The 22358-nt window shown below is 38.8% G+C and overlaps 2 protein-coding genes across 4 annotated transcripts in view; both read left to right on the top strand.

Annotated features, from left to right (window-relative positions):
- ubr3 (ubiquitin protein ligase E3 component n-recognin 3) overlaps window positions 1-2906 on the top strand; it is a 43033-nt gene extending 40127 nt beyond the window's left edge. For both annotated transcript variants that reach the window (XM_028435343.1, XM_028435344.1), the window contains 2 exons: window positions 240-379; window positions 1079-2906. In XM_028435343.1, coding sequence (XP_028291144.1) covers window positions 240-379; window positions 1079-1196 — 258 coding nt within the window. In that variant the 3' untranslated portion in view covers window positions 1197-2906. The remainder of the gene's footprint in view (window positions 1-239; window positions 380-1078) is intronic.
- A 3076-nt stretch (window positions 2907-5982) lies between these two features.
- The window catches only part of myo3b (myosin IIIB), a 71229-nt gene continuing 54853 nt past the window's right edge, over window positions 5983-22358 (top strand). For both annotated transcript variants that reach the window (XM_028435985.1, XM_028435986.1), the window contains exons 1-9: window positions 5983-6123; window positions 6379-6406; window positions 11538-11721; window positions 13315-13449; window positions 14430-14534; window positions 14796-14895; window positions 15408-15484; window positions 16088-16233; window positions 21265-21330. In XM_028435985.1, coding sequence (XP_028291786.1) covers window positions 6057-6123; window positions 6379-6406; window positions 11538-11721; window positions 13315-13449; window positions 14430-14534; window positions 14796-14895; window positions 15408-15484; window positions 16088-16233; window positions 21265-21330 — 908 coding nt within the window. In that variant the 5' untranslated portion in view covers window positions 5983-6056. The remainder of the gene's footprint in view (window positions 6124-6378; window positions 6407-11537; window positions 11722-13314; window positions 13450-14429; window positions 14535-14795; window positions 14896-15407; window positions 15485-16087; window positions 16234-21264; window positions 21331-22358) is intronic.

A 22358-nucleotide genomic window follows, 5' to 3' on the forward strand; every position in this document is an offset into this window, starting at 1 on the left:
ACCTCCAAACGAGAAGTCCCATGATAAACATGTAAATGTATGTTTATTGTTTCTGTGTACAGCACTTTGTGATTTTATCTGCGAAAAGCGCTTTATAAATAAATACTTACTTACTTACAAAGAAGTGATGAGCAGAAATATTTTCAGTGGTTCTTACACTACTGAAAGCTGTGCGAGGCTAATAAAGTCACAACCTGTCAGAGTTGGCCAGTGGTGATTAGTGGTGTGTTCCTCCTCAGCACTCCCAGCACTGTGGTGCAGCTACAGGCATCTTTCTGCTGATCAATGCCTCAGTCATCATCATCATCCGTGGTCATCGCTTCTGCCTGTGGGGCTCCGTTTACCTCGACGCTCATGGAGAAGAGGATCGAGATTTACGGTATGACACAAACAATCCTCCTGCCACATGATGATGATGAACAAATACTGTGTGGGCGACCTGTAGGGATGGGTACTTTTTTAGGTACTGACTGAATTCCTTCGGTATTACCTGGTACCGATTCACATCAAATTAAATGGTACCATGTTTTGGTACCAAAACGCATCCTTGAGACTGTGAGGGAGTGGAATAGTAGGCAATTTCCTGTGCACATCCTGAACACAACATTGTGCGCACAAGAGCATAATGACTGCAGTAGCTCTGTGTTCAGCAATGGCTGATAGAAAGCAGTCAAAAGTAAGGCTCCGCTTTTTAAAATGTGCTGCAGGTGAAATACTCGCAATATAGAGCCCTGTCACATAGAGCTGCTTTTCAGTTTGTGCATTATAGATGGGTAGTTGTAGGTAAAGGTGTTCATGATGAAGAAATTTGTGAAACAAATATTGCCACAACACAAACTGTTAGAAGTTATGTTTTATATTTGATTAATATTAATAATAATATGAGAAATACATTAAAAAAAAAGTACCAAAATTTGGTACAGTTGAGTACCGATATCGATTCAGAGGTCCCGAGTATCTGTTGAAATGTGAAAGGTAGCTATCCCTAGCGACCTCTGTTTATTAATCTTTATTATCATTTTTATAATGTAACGCTGCTTTACACATTGTCATTGGTTCATTCTTTTTTACTTTCTAGCCGAGGCAAGCCTCTGTTTTTATGTGAGGAGAGGTATCGAGTGTTGGAACAGCAGTGGGTTTCGCACACCTTCGATCACATCAATAAGCGTTGGGGGCCGCACTATAATGGACTCTAAGATCTTCCAGCACCACCACCACCACCCGAAGATGAAGTGATTCCCCACCCTGGGTTTGCCTCGAGTGAAATATTTTGGGAAAACCCCCCTAAAGCTGATACACAAGCATCCTGTGAGAGTTTTGCTGCCACAGCCTTGGTTATTATGAGGTTTGGTGTATTGTCCTGCCTAAAGATTAAAACGTGTGTGCGTGCGTGTGTGTTCAAGTGATTTGGTTCTCAACAGAGGAAATCAGAATATGATGAGATCAACGTTTAAAAAAAGCACAACTGAGCCCAAATGTTTGATTTGTTTGCAAAAGTACTTTGGAAGCCGTTCTTATTTATTTGGGTTGAAACAGGAAGAGGGATCCATCAAGTGCTGAAAGTCAAAGTCTAAAGACTTTTTGCAGTAAGGAAGATTATAATTTATCCCTTTTTATTTATCACAAAAAAAGGCTGTGCTTGCATGGGTTTCCAGCTCCTGATGAGTGTGACAATATTATTGCAGTGTGCACTTTGTCTGCTGAAATGTGACGGTAGGCAGGACATGTTCACCCATTCACACACAAGAGTTATTTTGCAAGCACGGCTCGTCCGAGGGGTCTTGTTATAAATCATCCTCAGGAATGACTTTTTTTTTTTTTTGCTGTTTAAGATGCGTTTTAGATATTTAAATAAATGCTGCTGCTCATCATTTAAGTTAATACTTTTAATGTTTGTTTTCTAACATTGTGCTTTGAGTTTACTGTTGACAGCTTGGAGTGATTACTCAAATCCACTCCCTCTTTTAAAGCTGTGCAGTCACCTGATTGCACCCTCCGCGCTCCCAACATGCATTTTCTGGATGGAAAAAGAAACTCTAACCAACTTTTAGAGACCTAATGCAGCAGAAAGCTACGATTTATCAAGGAATTATCTTTGATAAATTTTCACTGCAAAGCTGAAAGCTGAAGGTAAACTTCTTAAAGGTGTCTTTCTCTGCTGCATCGGCAAAACCAAGAGAGCAGAAACACTTCATCAGTTCTGTCAAAGTTTTCTGTCAAGATGTGAAACTGGGTGAAAGGAAAGTTGCTTGTGAGAAGAAATGCCAGTAATCATTGATCTGTCTGGCTTTTTTCCCCCCGACTTCATGGTTCTGATAGTTAAAACTGCAGTGCTCAACGTTTATTATCACCGTCTTCTATTCGTGCGTCATCTAGTCGTGAGTTATAGTTGCATTCCAGCTTTGCAAGAGTATCAGACTGGAGTTTCTGCTGCACAATGTGCATGACATTGTTTAAGCCACCATTGTTGAAGATCTTAGCAACTGAATCATTTGATTATCATTTATTTCTAGCAACGGAGAGACTTTTCTCTAAGTTGTGCCTGCAAGGTTTTCTTTTTTTTCCTTTTGTTGTTTTTGAGCTGACTACACTATTGTGTAGGTCTTTAAAATGCCAGCGTGAGGAATCGTCAACAAAAACGCGACACTTGAAAAAAACATCGTCTTGAATTCATGCATGCTGCTTCTTCGTTTTCCTGAGTTTCCATTTTACCCACTTTGTAAATGACTGAACCAAATAGCCAATGAATACTGGGTGTAAATTGTAAGTGAGAGCTTGTGCGTGTGTGTGTGTGTTCTCAATAAATGAAAAGAGGATACAGTACATTACTGTAGGTGCTGGATGACTACGATGTGGACATTAAATGCAAAAATGTAACATATGTTAATAAAATATAAACACCCTGATTATTTTGTGATTTCATCATTTATAAAGATAAACGCCTGTACATTCTAAAGTACCATATAGTACCCAGCTACTAAATAAGCCAAAATACTGAATGTAATTTGCCATTAGAAAACTTAGTTCACCTGCAACTTATAAACTCAACGTTTTATTTTCTTAATTAGTCTTCAGTTGAGTCTACATTTACCACAGTAATAAGGTCCCATAATTGGTATCCCCTCTGGGAAAAAACAAAACTATTTTGCTGTCTGTGAAATGTTAGGTGATCTGAGTTTATAATTTGAACATATAGTTCAACTGATAAATGAAAAACATTTCGATTATTAAAATCTCTCAGTCTCCACTGAATTACTAAAGACTGCCATGCCAAATAAACCATATATATCTATAATAAAGGCCTTTATCATAGGTATCTGTGACGCTGTTCACTTCCTTTGGCATTGTCAACATGCTTCAGACCAATCACGTTTGTGATTTCGTCTGCGCATGTGCAATAGTTCTACGTTAATTGACTCCTGATGGCACGTGTGATAACATCGCGTCAATGGTCTTCGTCAGAAAAGGTAGTGTATATTCGCATAATTTGTATATTATAACACTCTTTTGCATTTAAAGCTGTATAATAAGGACTGGTTGACATATTGTCGACTGAAATTTATTGCAATCATCTGTCCGTAGGAAAAAAAACTTTTCAGTACGCATGCGCATTGGATACCTAAATTAGCATATTTGAACTAGCATTTTTACAAACTGCTTGGACCTCACTAATATCTAATAAATTGGGCAATAAAGCTTTGCCAACATTTGTATTTATTTATTTTTACTTTTATGTCTTCTCATTGTTGTTCCTTGTGTTTTTGTCCTCAACCTTTTTGTGGTAGATTGTTCTTTAACTGTCCAGGTATAGAGGGTTTTCACGGCGCATCATCAACCCGGAAGTCGCCATTTTGGAGGTAAGCCGCAGGTTTACAAACAGCACACAAACTATTGCCGTGTTTTTGGCTGTACTAATCGGTCAGCGTGAAAAACGTGGAGTTTTATAGACTGCCAAAAGTTATAACAGATCGGGGAAGAACAATGTCTGCATTTCATAGTCATTAGTTCTACATCAGGAGCTCAGTGACATGAGATTAGCTCACCGTTGTTGCACCAGTTGTTATTTGTGTTTATGCAAACACTGCCGTCCTCATCTCCCGTCTTGCATAAATCCAGCTTCATTCGGGTAGTCCAGTTTGTTCTCCAGGGAGCGGACATTAGAACGCAGGATGAAAGGAAGTGGCGTTCTCTGAGGATTAGCTTTTAGCTTGGTTGTTATCCCCGCTCTCCTGCTTCTGCTGGCGGACACCGCTGCTCCACAGGTCGCTGGATGTAGCCGGCGTAGCAATCCGAGGCTCAAAGTCCAGAGTAGTAGCATCTAACGGACTATGACTGTTTGATTTGCCTGAATCTAAGATTGCCTGGTGGTCGTATACTATTTTAGAGTAACTACGCTGCAGGTTCACTGTGAAATTATTAGAACGGACTGAGTTGTCAGTCGTTATATATCCGTTGCTAACGCGAGCTTCTGCAGCCGCAGCCGACCTCCAAAGTTCTGTAAGATTTAAGGTCTTCCGCTGTGTATGGGCTTGGTGAAATTTAGGTAGTTGATGATATCAGGATACATAATGATCCAGATTTTTATCTCGTAGATCCTGGTTTAGCTTTGCTAGTCACAAGCGCCTCCTTTCCTTTGATAACTTGTGAGATTGTTCTCCCTGATTTGTGATGATTTTTGGCAATCTATAAAACAGCAATTGTTCAACATTTTGTCTCGAAATTCTGGATTTTCTTGTCTGTGTGCTGTTTGTAGACCTGCTGCTTTATCTCCAAAATGGCGACTTCCAGGTTGATGACACACTGTGAAAACCCTCTATATTTAGATCATGGTGTAAAAAAAACCACAAGGTCCACTTTAAAGTCCGTGAAAAGCAGAAATAAATTTGTGTTATGAGTTTGTCACACCACAGAAACATGTCATTGACCACTGAGCCAAATGTGAAAGATGAAAACGTTTGCTAAGTATATAAAATTAGGTCTCCCAAACATGGAAAAACAAGCATTTCTCTCTGCTCTGAGATGCTGGGGGCGTCAGTTGGAGGCGCAGGAAGAGCGCCGCCTCCTTAATGTGTCTATGGAAGAGAGCAGTGTGAAAGCGGCTCCAGCATCGATAATGCTTCTAAAAGTGCCTGCTAGAGTGGAAAAACAAAATTGCAGTGTATAAACGTGCGCATTTCATAGAAAATGTGGCACCAGCGGATGCGTTTTATTCCCCTGAGTCCAAATACGTTTGTTTTTGCCTAGGGGTCGAATTGCGCCTGCTGGAGGCCGTAAAAGTTTGGTGTGCTTCAGCAGCAGGGGCGGGTTTATGCTAATGATGGCTCCGTTATGTAACGCGACCCTGATTTCTGAACACAGAAATTGGAAACAAAGTTTTTGAAGCCGAGCTCCATAATTAAATTATAAATGATTTAATGGCTTTGTACGTGCTGAGAGTTTTCTGAGACTTGAGTGCATTTCAGACAGCTGTTGTCAGTTGAATATCCCCTTTTTATGGGGGCTTTGCACCTTATTTAGAAAATAAAAGCTCATCTTCTCACTGTGGCTTTTGTCAATATGTTTTTTTTCACCTAAGCAAACTCCATCTCTTGGCTAGCATTGTTTTTTAGAGAAAAGAATATTAGGGCTTCATATTGATCACCGACCCCATTACATTTTGAATCACAGTAAGATTACTTTGATTCTTGTGTGCCTAATATACATTTACAAAGAATACATTTATGACCTATTTAACATGTTTAGAAGAAAATGTCAGAATTTGCTTTATATAAAAAATCAAAATGGTAGCAACTAAAATGTCTGACGGGGAAATCTTTGTGAACTACTTCGTATAACCAGTGGTGAACAGTGCTTTGTGAAGGGTTCACTACCTTATGATTGAGCCTTGGCTGGATAATTGGTCTAAGCCACACACACACACACAGAGAGAGAGAGGCTTTCTGGGTAATGACCAGTAGACACACAAAGCCTCTGTTTTCCCAGCAGTTGGGCTGAAAGGACCGAAAATAAGGCTGTTGGATGAACATTTGTGGGGGCCTTGATTTCCAGTCTGAGAGATGCTGGTGCTACAGGCGGTGCTGAGGAAGGCCTCTCTGGATGTGTGTTCTTTCACAACATGTGCAGGTTGGTGCTCCTGAGGGCCCCGCTCAGTCAGGTGACCTGCTCAGGTGTCTATACTGTTAATAATTAAAGCCCTGTACTGGGCAAACAGGGAAATAGCTTTGCATGTCTTGCTATGGAGGGTAAGTTAAATGTAAATGGGTGATTTAAAAAACTTCATAGACTGTAGCTTTGTTAAAGAAACTTAGATACAGCCCAAGAGTTGGATCTAACAGTACAGTGATGATGTGAAGACTAACAGTTTTATTTTGTCTACAGATGGAGACTCAAAGGCATCAATATCAAGGTAGGACTGTGTTACTCTTTATGTATAAAGACAGCTTTAACTAATCTGACATAAGGATTTGACTGATTTCATTTTAATATTCTAAACAATCTGTGAAATGAAAACCTGTATTAGAAACATTCTCTATAACTATTAATGATAGTGTAGTTAAGAAAAGTGCAGAGCAAAACACTAGGATTAAGCCTAATTCTACAGTCTTAATAGATTTGGAAGTATTTATATAAAAACTAAAAAACAAAGTACAGTTTGTGTGAATATCTCATTATTTTAAAAAACAAAACATAAGCTCTGTTTTTATAATATAAATACACTTAGCAGCAGTTTTTTTAATAGGTAAGATTGCAACACCATTTGTACTGTTGCACTTATTTGTGTGTAATCCGAATTAGTATGATTTTAGTTCTTCAGTTCATTATTTCAATTCAAAGAAAAATATATACACTTGATTAAAATCCTTTATATGCAACTTGTAGAACAATTAGTATTTTAATTTATATATTAGCAGACTTTTCAGTTAAATTGTGTTTGCCTTCTCTTTGCAGATAGATGAATAAAGGATACAATACATTAATGGCTGCCTTTATCATCAACATATAATGAGGTGTCTGTAAACGAACAATTGATTGGAACTTAAAGACAATTCAGAAAGGAAAAAAAAATAGCACAATCAAATGTGAAATGGTTTTATACACTGTTTTTAAACAATGTAACACTGGAAGGTTTAATTATAACCAATGTCAATAATTATTGCCATAATCATTCATCCATCCATTTTCTGACCTGCTTGTTCCTGTTTTTTAGGGTCGCGGAGTTAATATAACTAAGATTGTAAAATTATACAAAGCAATACACAAAGTAAATACATATTAAATGAATACAAGAAAACTAAATAATTGTTGATTGATTTAAAAGAATTCTCCTTTTCTCTTAAATAATAAAACCCAAGATGATATTATATGATAAATACATATTATTAGTGTTGTTTTTTTATCATTGCGCATTTAAGGGAAGCAGTGGGATCTGTGTCATCACAAGTGTTTATTTATTAATATTACACCAAAGAAATATCAAGGTGCCTTAAGACAACAGCTATGAACAAACCCTTTCATTTTTTATTTGGCTAATGTTTTGTGTTCTCAAAGTTTTGAGGATAAAGGGGTTAACAGATATGTTTCTTTGGTGTGAGGCAGTAGTGATCCACGCTGAGAACAGGGGCACGCTGCCTGAAGCTTGACTCGTGGCTGGTGGAGGTTTACGGCAAAGCCTCTTCACATCCCCTTAAAAGGGATTATACTCGTTTTTTTTTCTATGCTTAGACTTAACAAGGGTCTTAACAAGTATTAACAGTGTGGGAGGAATTGTGCCGTTTTGATGGAAGTAAGGAACTAGATTATTCACTTTTACTCTGTAGCCTACTGTTGTGTGGTGCAGGAAGCTCTCAATTTAAGACAATGGCCACAGTTACATGATGTTTTTTCATTCGGAATTAGTTATACCGAATTAAAGTGTTCTGCTTTGTGTTTACATGGAAATAGTAATTCCCGAATTGAGGTTTACATGGAAAACCGGTTTGTTCGGCTTTAGTTAATTCGGCTTTAGGTCTGGGGGTTGGGAAGGCTCTGATTGGACGTATCATGACGATCATGTTTATCAGGAAAAACACACAACAAGCCTTTTATTGTCGGCTGTAAGACCACACGCGAGAACTGTTTTCACCTTTATTTTGATTGTAGTTTTGAAACAGCAGATGGACAATAACACACTTTGGTTCACGGAGCGGAAGAGAGATATGAACTAATCACCAGTAAAAAAAAAAAAAGCCCAGTAAAATTCCGGCAGTATGGGGGACGCATTTACTCCATCTCTGGGTGAACAGGCTTCACCCGTCCGATGAAGCCTGTTCCGTTTGCTGATCTCCATGTGTGTGATAAGTCCGTGTTTATGTCCACATGTCTATGCCTCCGTCCGACTCCTTTTTTTTTTTTTTTTTATCATATCCATGTCTTTTAAGGCTCTTATTAAATAGTGTCGGCTCTATTCCGGGCCGCCATGTTGGATTATGTCGTCACCAAGCGCATCATTGTCGCAAGTCGCACATGCGCAAAACGACTGTAATTAACTTAAAGCGGAATTAAGTGTTTTTAACTGTTTACAAGAAAGAGGAATTATTTAATTTGGAATTAAAAACGGAATAAACCAGCCACCTAATTCGTAATTAAATTAGCAGTGATTTAATTCACTAAAACTTAACAGAAGTCAACAATTTAGATTTTAGAATAATTAAAATAACCACCTTGTGAATATGCTAGTTAGCTATGATTGGTAGCTGCATCACAAAAATAAATTCATTGTTTTAAATACTTAATGCCACTCAGTTTAGATTAAATATTTCCCCAGGTTTCTTTTCTCCTGATAGAGTCCAAAAGTATCAAAAGTAAAAGCATGCATTATCCATCAAAGTCTTAAAATTGACTGGAGTTGTGTCTGTGTGTGTTTGTGTCTCAGCCATCAACAGCATTCACAAGTGTAAGATAGATACAATACTGTCATGATAATGTCATGTCTTGTATGTTTCGATATAAAAAATTTAAATAAAATTTAAAAAATATTTATTTGTCGCCAGTATATCGACAACATACGGCAAGATGAAATATCGTGATATATTGTTGTATCGATAATTTGGCACACCACTAATTGATAGATGGATGTTCTCGCAGCAGTTACCACAGTAACACTTAATTTACGGTGTTGATTTTTAGTGTGTACTGAATCCTGACCTTAGCTGTGAACAACTTAAAGGAAGAAACATCAAAAAACCATTTAGTTTTCTTGTTGAAAAGAGTCAAACTTTTGGCCAGCCCAGCTGAAGATCCTCTTGGCTTAAATCCTAATGCTGAAAGTCTTCCCGCCCTTTCTCTCAGCTCTTTGGGGATTTGAACACATGACAACAGCAAATAGCTGTTGCTTTTTTTAAGTCAGTTTACATCTTCACTGTAAATTGACTTATTCTATAAATAGATATTTCTATTTATTCATTTTCTTTTGCATTTTGTATGTGTTTGCAAAAATGTGAAACTATAAATTCTGTTTGATTTGTTCAGGCTTCACTGTTATGAACTGAAGGCAGAGTCTGACTCTCTGAAGAAAGCAATGATGCATCAGCCCCACGTGTAAAGAACATTATGTTCTGAAAGCAGTAACCATGTGACATAGAAACTATCACAAACTTCCTGGTTACCTGCGTGCAACACGAGATGCTTAATATCCATTATGAGGGGATGCACCTGTACCTGAATATTTAACAGGACTTTGGGGTCAGGTTGCAGATCAAGGGTGAATTATTAATCCCTTTAGATTGTGGCTTTTTGCTGTGTGAGACAGTGACGAACACTTTCACATAAACAGGTATGTCTGACTTCTGCTTTTATGATGGGAACTTTACTTCTATTTAGAAATTACTTTAAATATTGTGCACGTGCTGATGAGGGAGCTTTTGTGTGATGTAAAGAAATACATGTTTATATGATCGTCAAAGCTAGATAATACATGCTTTTTAATGTAGTGTAGGTCTTATATGCTTCAGGCAATAATTTCAGTGGAAAGCATTATATAAACATCAGATAAGGACTTCTCTATTTCAAAATGATTCACTTTGGGTGATTTGCATTTCACATATGCATCATGTGTATGTAAGATTGTATTGTTTAGTTAAAGATTTCTATTAATACCGTCGTTTCTCACTTTTGAATGATAATTGACCCTCAAAAAATGTTATTGTTAATATTTAAAATAAATAATGTATTTAAAATTGTTTTCTATTTTGATTTTAATGTGTGAATACTAATTGCACAAATTTAGTATATAATATATTCGACTTGTGCAGCCATTTATTGAAGGACACACCGAAGGATATCATTCATATCTTTCCCACCGCACGTTTGAGCATCTCACAGCAGGAATATCCATTTATTATCTGGCCCAGCGTGTCGTTGCTCACGCTGTATGCACAACTATTCATAAATCAGTCCTCATGTGTGAACTGCCACCACCCTTGAGGGTTGAACATCAATGCTTTTCACATCAATTTGCAGAGCTCCAATGGAGGAACCTAAAGATTCCCCTCCTTCCATCTCTCAGGGTCAAACAACCTCTGTGATGCATTTATGACAAGAGAGCAAATGTTCCTCTCCATCACATTTATCTGAAATGTGTCAATTTCTAAAAAAAAAAAAAAAAAAAAAAAAAAAAAAATGATGCATGTGTTTACCAACATAGCAGTAATTTCCTATTCTATCATGTTGTTTTGGCTGTTTTGACATGTAATGTTTGACATCATTGGACCTTTATAATGTGTTTTATCACACAATAACCACATGTTTACCATGAGGATGATTTATGTGTTGCTCGTTGACCATTATTGAATCCTTAGACCTGTGTCCTAAACTGCAGATATGCACAACAACCCATAGGGATAAGTATATTAATAATCACTTCACAGTGTGGATGCGATGCGTGCTGCTACCTTAGCGCTCATTCAGGACACCACTTGTCAAGTTAATCTCTGACCAATCCAATTGATCTTGAGAAGGTTACTCGTCGTCTTAATGGTCAGTGCCAGTGTTCCCATGGAGAGGGCTAATTCAGTGTTCGTGTGTAGAGCCACTTGTTGTCCGTCCTCCCGAGGAAGATTGTGTTATGATCATCAAAGCCTTTTTGGGTGATTTTTCTCATCACTGATGACTCAGAAGAAAATAACACTTGCCTTGTAAGTACATACGAGTGTCCTCTGATTCTGCAGCTTGTCTTCTTCTACCATTTTCCAGCTTTAACCATGTTAAGCAGCTCCACTGGTTGATATATTCTTTACCCTGAGCTTAATAAAAAGACCTTTGGGACTAATTGTTCTGCCTTGAGTGCTACACTGACACAGCACAGGTTTTATATTTAATTAGATGCTTCCTGTGGCGGTTGATAGAAGATGGTGCGTTTTCTGTCTTGCAGTGACAATACTAAAAGCTATGAGGTTAAAATATTCTTTGAGTTAAAAAAAAATATGATGCCAATGAATGGAAGGTTTTGACATTGATATTTTGGCAATATGGATTTAAGGTTGTGATTTTAATTCTCCTAGGAGGTCACTGTATGGACTGTATCCATACAAGTCCAACATGATTGGCCTGGAGAACCTGGGAGATCCCTCAGGTAACTGGGACATAGTGGAGACCATTGGTAAAGGAACATATGGGAAAGTCTACAGAGTGACGAATAAAAAGGACGGAAGCCAGGCGGCAGTGAAAGTGCTGGATCCCATTAATGTAAGTGCTATACACCTTTGTAGACCACTGTAGGGTAGGATTAATTTGTCTCAAACATTAGGTTTGTGATGTGCTTTCATTTTTTTAAAGTGTAGTATTAGTTCTTTTCTGGTGCCAAATGTAAATGTAGAGTTTAAAGAAGAAACTTTGCTAATGTAGTCTTGTGTTGGACTTAATGTCCCCCCCAAGGCCTTCATTGGTTTCCTTTCAAATGAATCTATTCAAAGCAATGCACTATAATGCTATATAATACTGTTGCATCACAGCAAAGAGAAGGAAAAATGCCATTACCAAACCTCTAAAACTAATTAACACAACTATTTTTGGCGGAGACAAACAAAAAGCATCAAAGATCACCTGATTTAATACTATGTACATTAGCATAAACTGTAGCTACGAGAACAGACAAATCAGATATAATCATATAAACAGGCCTTTTACCTGTGACATTATGAGTAGTTTTAGATACAAACCCAAGAGCTGCTGCATTCACTCACTAGATTATTGGCTATTTCAATGATACTTCATGTCACTTTTTTAAGCACTAAATATAAGTGTATAAGAGGCCAACAGGACAGTCCTACAGAAAATCTATTTAGATCTCCTTCCTTTTTTATTTTGAACTATAAATCTATAAACATCTGATAAATAATGCACAGCTACCTATTACTGAGTGACAAAAACAAGAAGTATTAGATCTACAAATTGCCAGTAAACTAATACTGTGCCATACTAATCTTCTTAAAAGGTACTCGATGTTGGTGAATAATAATAATAATTGTTACATAACAATGCTACACTCCTGACTGTAAATGGTTGAACACTGTAAGCAGCTTTTATGCATTGCTGCTGAGGTATCTCCCACAGCTCAAATTTGATGGACTTTTGAAAATATGACAAAATCCAGGCCCGACTGAACCCGCTGTGTTTCTCTTTGTTATTTGTGACTTGTCTCAGCATTCGACTCATTCAAACCGTGTAAGTTGCCAGCCTATTTCTCCCTCCTTTCAGTCTTGATGTAGTTGTAGCTGCACTTGTCTCCCAGTTTCATTTATTTCCCGTCATGTTCGGTCCAAAGCAGTCTTACATGAAACTTTAGCTCTTACTATCCTATCAATGGCTCCCTTTGTTTGGCTGTGAGATAAGGACGCGGTGGAGCTCGGGATTGGCAGCACAGTGTGAATGAAAGTGGGACTTGGTATGAGGTGTGCTGTGATTGTGTCAGAGTAAGCATCCCCATGGCAATGCTATTCACCATGATGCTCCCCTTATGTCCATGAAGATGAAGCTCCCTTCTCACCCATCGCTCTACCTGATTAGACTGCTGACACTATCACTCAGACATCCAAGAAGAGAAATCCTGCCTCGGTGACTGTTGATCTTCGGTCCCTCTTAGATTTACTTTGATTGAAAGTCCTTCAGGAAATAGATTAGCACACAGTTGCATTCCTTCCTTTTGCTGCTGAGTTATAACCCTGCCTTGAGGACCTGCCTTGTTATAACTTCCCAGTTACATATGGGACACTTTTATTCATGTCATCATAATGTTTTATTGCATATGTTTTAAACTATGCTTGTGTGGTGCTCTATAAGGACGTGGATGAGGAGATTGAAGCAGAATACAATATTTTGAGGTCGCTGTCCAACCACCCCAATGTGGTGAAGTTCTTTGGCATGTTTTACAAGTCGGACAAGTTGTCAGGAGGACAGCTCTGGTTGGTACTGGAGGTGAGCCCTTAGTATACGATTATTATTACTATTAAAAACACTTAAGATCTGTATACATTCTAGAAAAGCATATGTAAGGTCAATTATTTTGTTTTATTTTGATTGGAGTGCCTGTGTCTTACTTGGCCTTAAAGCTTCTACCCGATATGTTTTTTTTTTTTTTTTTTTAATATTATTGGACAAAATCATGTAGGCCTCATAGATCAGTTAACTGAACATCATTTATTCCAAAAAGAAAAGAAAAAAGGTTGAAATTGAAGTTTGAAAGTTTGTTTCCATCTCCACCCTAAACATTTCTCATATTGCATCATCCATTTTATTTTGTCCTTACTGTGATTTGTTGTTTTTGTTTTTTTCAAACAAGGATAGGACCTTGATTCCCTTGACACCATTTTTTTCTAGTTTGTTCCTGGTATTCCCCGTGATGTCAAGATGAAATAAAATCACTTCTATGCAGTGTTTACAGTGGCAATTTTGACCATTTTTCTTTCTTTTTGGAGTGAATGATGTTTGATTAATCTGAGGCATGCATTATGATTTAATCTATTTAAAAAAAATATTTTACAATATTTGTAAAATACCTGTTGACATTAAATGAAACTTTAGGACTATGTTGTAGCAAAAATTTAAAAAAAATATAAAAGGCTGCAAAAACTGAGGAGGAAAACCGCTCATACATGGCAGGTGATGTGTCCCTGTTTACATGTTACGTTACCTCAGTGTGTCACTCTAATCTAAATGCTAAATCGATGTTAATTATTCCAAATATGTCAAAGCATCTCTAGTATCATTAAATCAGGCCTCAGCGTTCCATGACAGCCCATCTCCACAGTAATGGTCGCCTCCCTGCTGCTTTATGAAACTGTGTTTGCTTTCTCCACACCTGTGCGTGTGGCACAGCTCCTGCCCTGAATCATGATCTCAGAGTGGTGAGTGATGGACGAGTCACTGGAGTTTCTTTGTTTCCCCCCCCCTCCCAGCTATGCAACGGTGGCGCTGTCACAGAACTAATCAAAAGCCTGCTCATGCGAGGCCAACGTCTGCAGGAGCCCGTTATCTCATACATCTTATACAGCGCCCTCCTGGTAAGGCTGCACTCTGCAAAGCTGCTGATGTTTGGGAGGTGTGGGGTGGGATGGGATGCAAACCCGCAAACGAGGGTGCTGTGGATTTATTTGACTCATAAATGCGTCACCTCCTGAACAGCTGTTGGAGCGTTTTTTTTTTTTATAGTTTGTACCTTCAACTTTTAATTTGTCATGTTGTAATGTAGACAAATGACTAGTGACGGAGCTGTGATCCTGATCTGTGTTCAGCACATTTATGTTTTCCATTCTGATTTATAGGGACTTCAGCACTTACACAACAACCGGATCATCCATCGTGATGTCAAAGGCAACAACATTCTCCTGACGACCGAGGGAGGAGTCAAACTGGTTGACTTTGGTAATGATGACAGGAAGTTTAGCCAATATGAATCAAAGATTTACACCCAATTTGTGTGTGTTTGGAAATTATGCCCTGAAAACAAATTTCACTGTAGTCCTGCTTTTATCGCAGCATCTTTTTTTTTATTTCATGGAGAATAGCTTTAACTTCCAGCTATTCTTGCTTCATTTAAATTGCATTATTTGATCCTTTGCATATTAAAAGAAAACTGTGATGGCAAATGACTCTCAGTCGCCCCCAGCCATGTTTATGTTCTCTGTGTCATAGAGATGAAGTGGACTCACGCTGATAAAAATCTGTCCTACATAATTTGAAATGATTATGGCCCATTATTACTGCTGCTTGGCAGGTTGCCAACACTGAATTATTTGCCAGGATATGCTGATTGTTCCAAACATTCTTTATTTACAATAAATCCATGTTGGTGTTTTCAAAATCCCCCTGAAAAACAAGCTGCAGTGAGATCAAATGGTTGATGATTTAATATTTATTGCTTCAATTGGCTTCAGGTGTTTCAGCTCAACTGACCAGCGCTCGATTGAGGAGGAACACATCGGTCGGGACGCCCTTTTGGATGGCTCCCGAGGTCAGTGTCTGGATGCACACGTGTTTTTCCCTCACACGCAGAGAGAGAGAGTGTTTTTGTGTGCCTTTCCCCCTCCCATCCGGTTCCCCTCTACGGGTGCAGCTCCAGAGGTCGCCTCAAGGTTAATAGCTGGGAGTCTGAGGCCCCTCAGCTCGCTCATGGGCAGAAATGAGGAGTGGTGATTGGAGTGAATGGGGGGGCCCTCAGGGGCAATTAGAATAAAATCAGCTGTAAAAGGTAGTGTCAGTTATGATTATTGACGGTGTGTGGGGAGGTGGGGGGTTGAGCCACCTTTCATCTTCTTAAAGGTCGTAAATATATCCAGGTGTCATTTTATTTTTTTATATTCTTGGTATCGGGTATTTAAAGTGATGATCATTCAAATCTGACATGATTAGTCTTTGTACGACTGATCTTTATCTCTTATTATGCCTTCTTTATTTATTTTTTACAATACCGTGACACTGTTCATTCATAAATTCAGCCACTCCAGAGGGTGAAAAATGGATTAAAGCGACCTGACGTGGAAATATCCACACACACTTTGATCGCTAAGAGTCAGACGGTACAGTTTAAACATCTCCTGCTGTGTTGTGTTCCCAGGTCATCGCCTGTGAGCAACAGTATGACTACTCATATGACGCCCGCTGTGATGTGTGGTCTCTGGGCATCACTGCTATTGAGTTGGCAGACGGAGACCCCCCGCTGGCTGAGATGCATCCTGTTAAAGCTCTATTCAAGATCCCACGGTGAGTCCAGTAGAGGGTGCTCTCACCACATACTATAGGGAACTCCAACAAACACACACAGATGCTTTCTTTAGTCTGTGAGGAGAGTATGGTGTCAGGGTTTGGTAAAATACTTTAAATGTATTTGAAATTGACTAAAATAGGCCTTACAATTGCTAAATAGTCAAAGTGTGCCTTTTCTATTTGGGTAGACATTTTGAATTAAGGTTCAGTGCAGAATCACAGTGGATTACAGCATGTTGGTCAACTCATTTTTATTCAAATTTTAAAAGTATAGCTTATTTCAGAAATTAAATTGAGGAAAAATATAATCTGGACAGTTATACAAAACATATCCATATTATATTATGATTACATTATATGAATATAAAGAATAGAAAAGAGACATTAATTTCTGTCGTACACCATACAGTATATATTTCTTTATGACTACAGACGCACAAACAAATTAACAAGCTTCTCAGAACTTACTCAATACACTTTTTTTTTTTTACAATCATATATACACTCATCTAATCCACCCATTTTCTGACCTGCTTGCTAATTTTTCAAGGTACAGTTTGAAATCATGAAGTCTTGCTTGCCTCATCCTAGATGTGCTCGTGTGTGATACAGTAGTAGTGGTTTATAAGGGAATGGCATCAGTTAAATTACCTATTTTAATGTCTCTTGGAAAACATAAAGACCTGGACATGGTGTAAAAAGTGGACCTGACCTGGGAAAAGTGGATGATATCTATTGACAAAGTGAATCAAAGTTTAGAGGTCATAAGAGATACTCCAGTTTTCTCTCACTGTCCAAAAACATGAATGTTCCATCAAGATCAATGAATCCATGTGCCTGCTTTTCAATGGACTCTGCCTGGCACTATTAGTAGACAGTTAAAGGGATTGTTTGATGCACACTTTGTCGCCAGCTCTGTTTCATCCTCTGTCTGAGATGCAGCGTCACAACAGTAAAAGTCTTCATGGTCAGAACAGATGCTGTAGTGTTGGGGGTTGAAATGAAAGCAGTGATTTAGTCTGTAAAAATATTCCCTGCTGGAAACTGATCATCTGAGAGCTTTGTGGTGCATGAGGTTGACCTTTTGTTATCGGCACAGTTGTGCAATTATCTCTCAGTTAGGTGGAGATGTACTCCCCTGATTGCAATTTGCATCACTGATTAGCTCCATTCACTTTGAAATGAGGCTGTCACCTCCTCCCATCAGAGCACTTTCTCCTCTCTACCAAGACAGAGGAGCGAGCATGCAGCAGGAACTAAGGAAACCAACTCAGCTTTTTATCTACACCACATTTTCAACTAATTGTAAAAAAATATAAGGGGTTTGGTCCCTGAAAGGCTTCTCAGGCATTTTTATCTGTAAGATTTCCCCTTTTTTAAAGAAAGGGTGATGGATACAAGATTATGCTAAAGGGAAGAAACTAAAAAGCGGTAAATTTGTGCATGTTTTCTCTTTGCAGAACAGCTGTGCTGCTAATTTGAGGCAGTTTACGCATTTCCCTTCATTAGATTTCAGCAATTTACTTACTTTGTTGATAACAAAGACAATGATCGAATCAGATGTTTTAAAATGACGTTGCTCCCTCTCCACTCCAACTGGAAAATATATTTTTCCTTTCAGAGGTGAGCCGGGACCTTAAAGGTGTAACAGTTGGGGCCATAAATCACAGCCAAAGTGTTGAACCATGAAATGATTCTGTTAACATGTCATTTATCTCAAATATTCCCTCGTTGCTGCAGCAGTGCAGTGATATGACGAGAAAATGCCTTTATGACCGCTGCATGAGTTGCTCTCTGAATAAGGAAATGTGCTTCACCTTTGGGTGGTGGAAGTGATTCATGAGGAAATCAGAAAGATTCATCCTGTCACATTTTGACAATTGCAGAGCTGATTTCCCCCCCCCTTACCCGCTATGTCACAAACCATTTGAAGAGACTCGTCTGAAGTATTGTCCTTGGGCGCTGCATGTTTTATGAAACCCCAGGAAACAGTAAAACATGCAATAAGCATTTTCATCATTCTGATGCTTTACAGTTTCACACAGTAATGCGTTTACAGGCCACAGGTTCCAGTGTCGTGTAGTTAATCTTGTCTGTGTCATCCACGGCATCATTCTTCCTCTCAGAAACACTTCGAGATAGCGCAATACAAGACAAACGCCGCCCGCCGGGGGTTGTGTTATGTTATATACACCATTGTGTCGCTGGACAGTCAGTGTCATCTGGCTTTAGATTTAATGGCTCTGAATGGAGGGCAGAATAAACACTCGGTGCTATCAACAGCAGGGAACCATTATGTCATTGTTTTGTCTCTGCCACTGGAATCCTGCACAGGTGGAGATGAGCAGGCCATGAACGATAAGAGGAGCTGTGATACCTGTACTAGTGGACACTGATGAGCTCCATGAATTAGGGTCACCTTGGTGCATGTTCTGTTTGTACTTCAGATGTATCAGCGACGTGATGAGCTGTGACACACTGTCGATCCAAGTACACATTTGAGGTTGTACATGTCGCTGTTTTATTTTTAGAATAAAATGTGAAGTCATGCAGTCACCTGTTCTTGGCTTTGATCCAAATTAGCTGTGCATATGACTGGTGTCTGTATGACAGCAGGTAATAGACCATGCCAAAGGACAATGTAGTGAAATCATCATCTGCAAAATTAATTACTGATATGCAAGAAAAAGACCGTCTTATATGTTTAATGTGCGGAACGGTTAATTACTTTAGTTTATGTTCATTCAAACAAAGGCATCCAAGGTTGTGTTTATAGACTCAGATCATTGGCGATATCAGTCACGGATTAAGTAGAAATAAAGCACAATAGTCTGAGCTCAAAGCAGAACAAGTGCCACAGACTCTGAATTCAATGGTAGCTCGTCAAAAGCATCAGACGACAGTGAAATCACAAGGAGAGAAATCCAGACAAGAGGATAAGAAAAAAACCCAATAGGCAGTGTCTGTGGAGCAGAACAGCTAAGGATGAGGAACATTAGCTCAGTTTGTGGTGTCACATAAAGAGAAAATCTTTGGGTGGATCAGTCGTGCAGAAGATTGTGACCTCGCCTCTCACTGAAAAGATCAGGGTTTGATTTTGGGCTGCGGGTATAAATCAGACATGTATTCTGATTCTGTAATGAACTGGCGATCTGTTTATGGTGTAAACATGCTTTTATCTCATTTAGGAATAGACGGGTGTCTTCGCTTTTTGCTAATGTCTGATATGTTGATACTGTCCAACACAAAATTTTCGACTTACAATATTTACTGATACAAATATATACACCGATCCCCTCCCTACAAACCTACTTTTACATCACATAATATAATAATCCATGGAAAATACAGGTTAAGGCTACTTTTAATGTGATGCCCCATTAGATGTATCCCACAAATAAACATAAACAAATATAAACATTTGTGCTACTTCAGTTATGGAAAAGTGCAATATTATTTTTTGTTGTAAAGTAACTCACTGCTTCAAACTGATCAAACAGTGATCTTGGACCCAGACAAAAGATCACTGGCTGCTTGGCTGATTCTGCAAACATTAATATCACCACCTTTTAATGCAGTAATTTCACTGCGCTCAGTGCCGTTCTGGACTGCAGCTTTGGCCGTGTAGCTGCCAGGAGCCGTGATAAATGTGGTTCTTCCTATTCATGCACGGAGCTCAGGGAGGTGCTGGTGCTATGGCTGCAGTGATGGATGATCTGAAATTTTAAACGTGTGCCCGTTTGTTGAATAAGTCTTCACTTTTGGCCTTTGTGGTTTCTTACTGTTATGCTTATATTACAACTAGAAACCAGTTATGTCAAGAGTTGGTCTTTGAATCAGCATTTTGCATTTGGTGACAATTTTTTTTCACAATTTAATGCTAATTCATTGGATTTGTCACATTTTTGATCGATGCAATTGACAATTTCCAAGAAATTAGGAAATGAAGGTTTATGAAGGTTTTTGTCTTCAAACACCTGAGATGTGAACATTTCCATTAAAAATAAGCATTAGTACGTCTGACATTAGGAGTCCATTGACGATTCAATGATGTCTTAGATCCTATTAGAACTTGTGCAAAACACAACATTGAATATATATTCAAATGTTGCATTGGTTAGATTTTTGTCCTTTATTACAGCTTTGTTACAGCTGTCACAAGCCATTAGTGCCTCTCTGATTTTGCCTCAATCCACAGTAAAGAAAGACTGACAGTTAACACTCTGCCTGGGCCTGAATTTGAATAAGCCATTTGTGTTTACAATGTTTGCCCGCACTCCCACAAATACAGCAAAGAGGAGAGAGTGGGGGGCAGGCCCTGAATTTTCTAAGCACAATGCACACACTTGACAGTGTTATCAGCAACACTGCTGCTATATTGACTTTGTAATGTTTAAGCAGAATTATACAACATCAAGGCGAGAACGTGTCTTCAGGCTTATATTAGAGGTTGCATTTAAACAGTCAGTTTGTGGCTTTGATCTGCACTTTGCAAAGGATTGCCTGTCTGAATTCTTATCAACTTAGTGCAGTGGAAAATGAGAGATTCGGTTTCGTAATATAACCCTCTTGTATTAAAATATTGTTACATATGTAGATGCATCTAGCTCTAGGTCGTCATTCAGTAATTCATTTTCTTCAATCTAAATTGATATTTACACATTGAACTGTGATAAGGTGAGTCTGACAGTGAGAAACTGCTCAGATTGCAGCTCTCGTGCTGACAGCTTCCTGAGAAGACGACCGCACTCAGGTCCTGTCCAGCCTTGGCACCTGAAAGTGTTGGCCTCGTTATCGATGGCCTCGCAGTAAATGCTGCTGACAGAGGTATAAGCAACCCTCATAACTTGGGCTCCCATTGACAGATGCTCAGTGCCAGGCAGTGGAGGAGCAGTTATCATTTGTCACTTTTTTTGTGGCTGCCACAGAGCCGCACACCCTCGAACCCTGACAGAACTCTCCTTGTTACTCTGTGTACTCATTTTTGCATATTCAATAGAAATGTATTTGCTTTTGTTTGTTTTTCAGAAATCCGTCTCCCACTTTAAGAAATCCAGACCAGTGGTGTCGAAGTTTCAGCCACTTCATCGGCCAGTAAGTGTCCTGGGACTCTAATTTACAAGAAGCACCAGGGTCATTCCATGTCATTTAAAAAATGGCCCACACATTTTGGTTTCATAAAATGCAGAAATTTTTTCCAATTGTTCATTGATTAATCAACAGGCACACTGTACCTTTTTAGTTTGGTCGTATTAAATCTTTTTGAGATATGACCAATATAGTAAGGTGTTTGTCGATTTTCGCTCGTCTTTATTTTTTTTTCATTTCAGCTTCTAATGTCTCAGGAACTACATCACATAGGAAACTGAAATTTGGTATAGTAATACAACTCCACCTACACTCTCAGAATGTTTAAAGAAATCAGAAAAACTTCCTAACTGGAAGACATGCCAGTCCCTCAAAATTGGAAAAAAGTTGGTCAGGGTTTTAAATGCTGAACGATTAACCTTAATCGCATCGATATTGAGGTTTTCACTACTGTGATAACGTAGCCTCAGATGCTGAGGTTTTTTCTTTCACCTCCATCATTTGAGTGATATATATGTTCGCCAATCAGAAATGCAGAGAACCGCCTTCCTGGGCTGCTGGCCAATCAGAGATGGTTACAGGACACATGCTCTGCAGCGAGTCTCTGAGTGCGCTAACAGCAACTACACTAGGGCCCTATAAAATCCACATTAGCGGAATCACGGAATCAACCAATTAAAATGGAATCTACTGTTGAATGCGGAAATGGACAGAATAGAGTTGAAACGCCGTCACCATGAGGAAAAGGACGTTTTTTATGCGGAAAGGTCCTCCCCACTCTCATCCTGGCCGCTTCAAACACCACCGAAACCATCCGAAACACCGTCTAAACTGGCAAAAAACTATGCAAATCATCATTGACTCCTAAATCAGAGCTGACCAGTGCCCGCTTAACTTTGCTGTGTCTGTAAAGCTCCGTCCGTTTGAGCGTTTGAACATCTCATCAGAGCTACAGAAGATCTGTGGATGAAGGTTGTTCTGTTGCTGTGGACGAGACCAATGATGCTAGGATTGTAGAGTCTTAAACATTGTAG

Source organism: Gouania willdenowi, chromosome 21 (genome assembly GCF_900634775.1).
Source record: "Gouania willdenowi chromosome 21, fGouWil2.1, whole genome shotgun sequence".
Taxonomy (NCBI): domain Eukaryota; kingdom Metazoa; phylum Chordata; class Actinopteri; order Blenniiformes; family Gobiesocidae; genus Gouania; species Gouania willdenowi.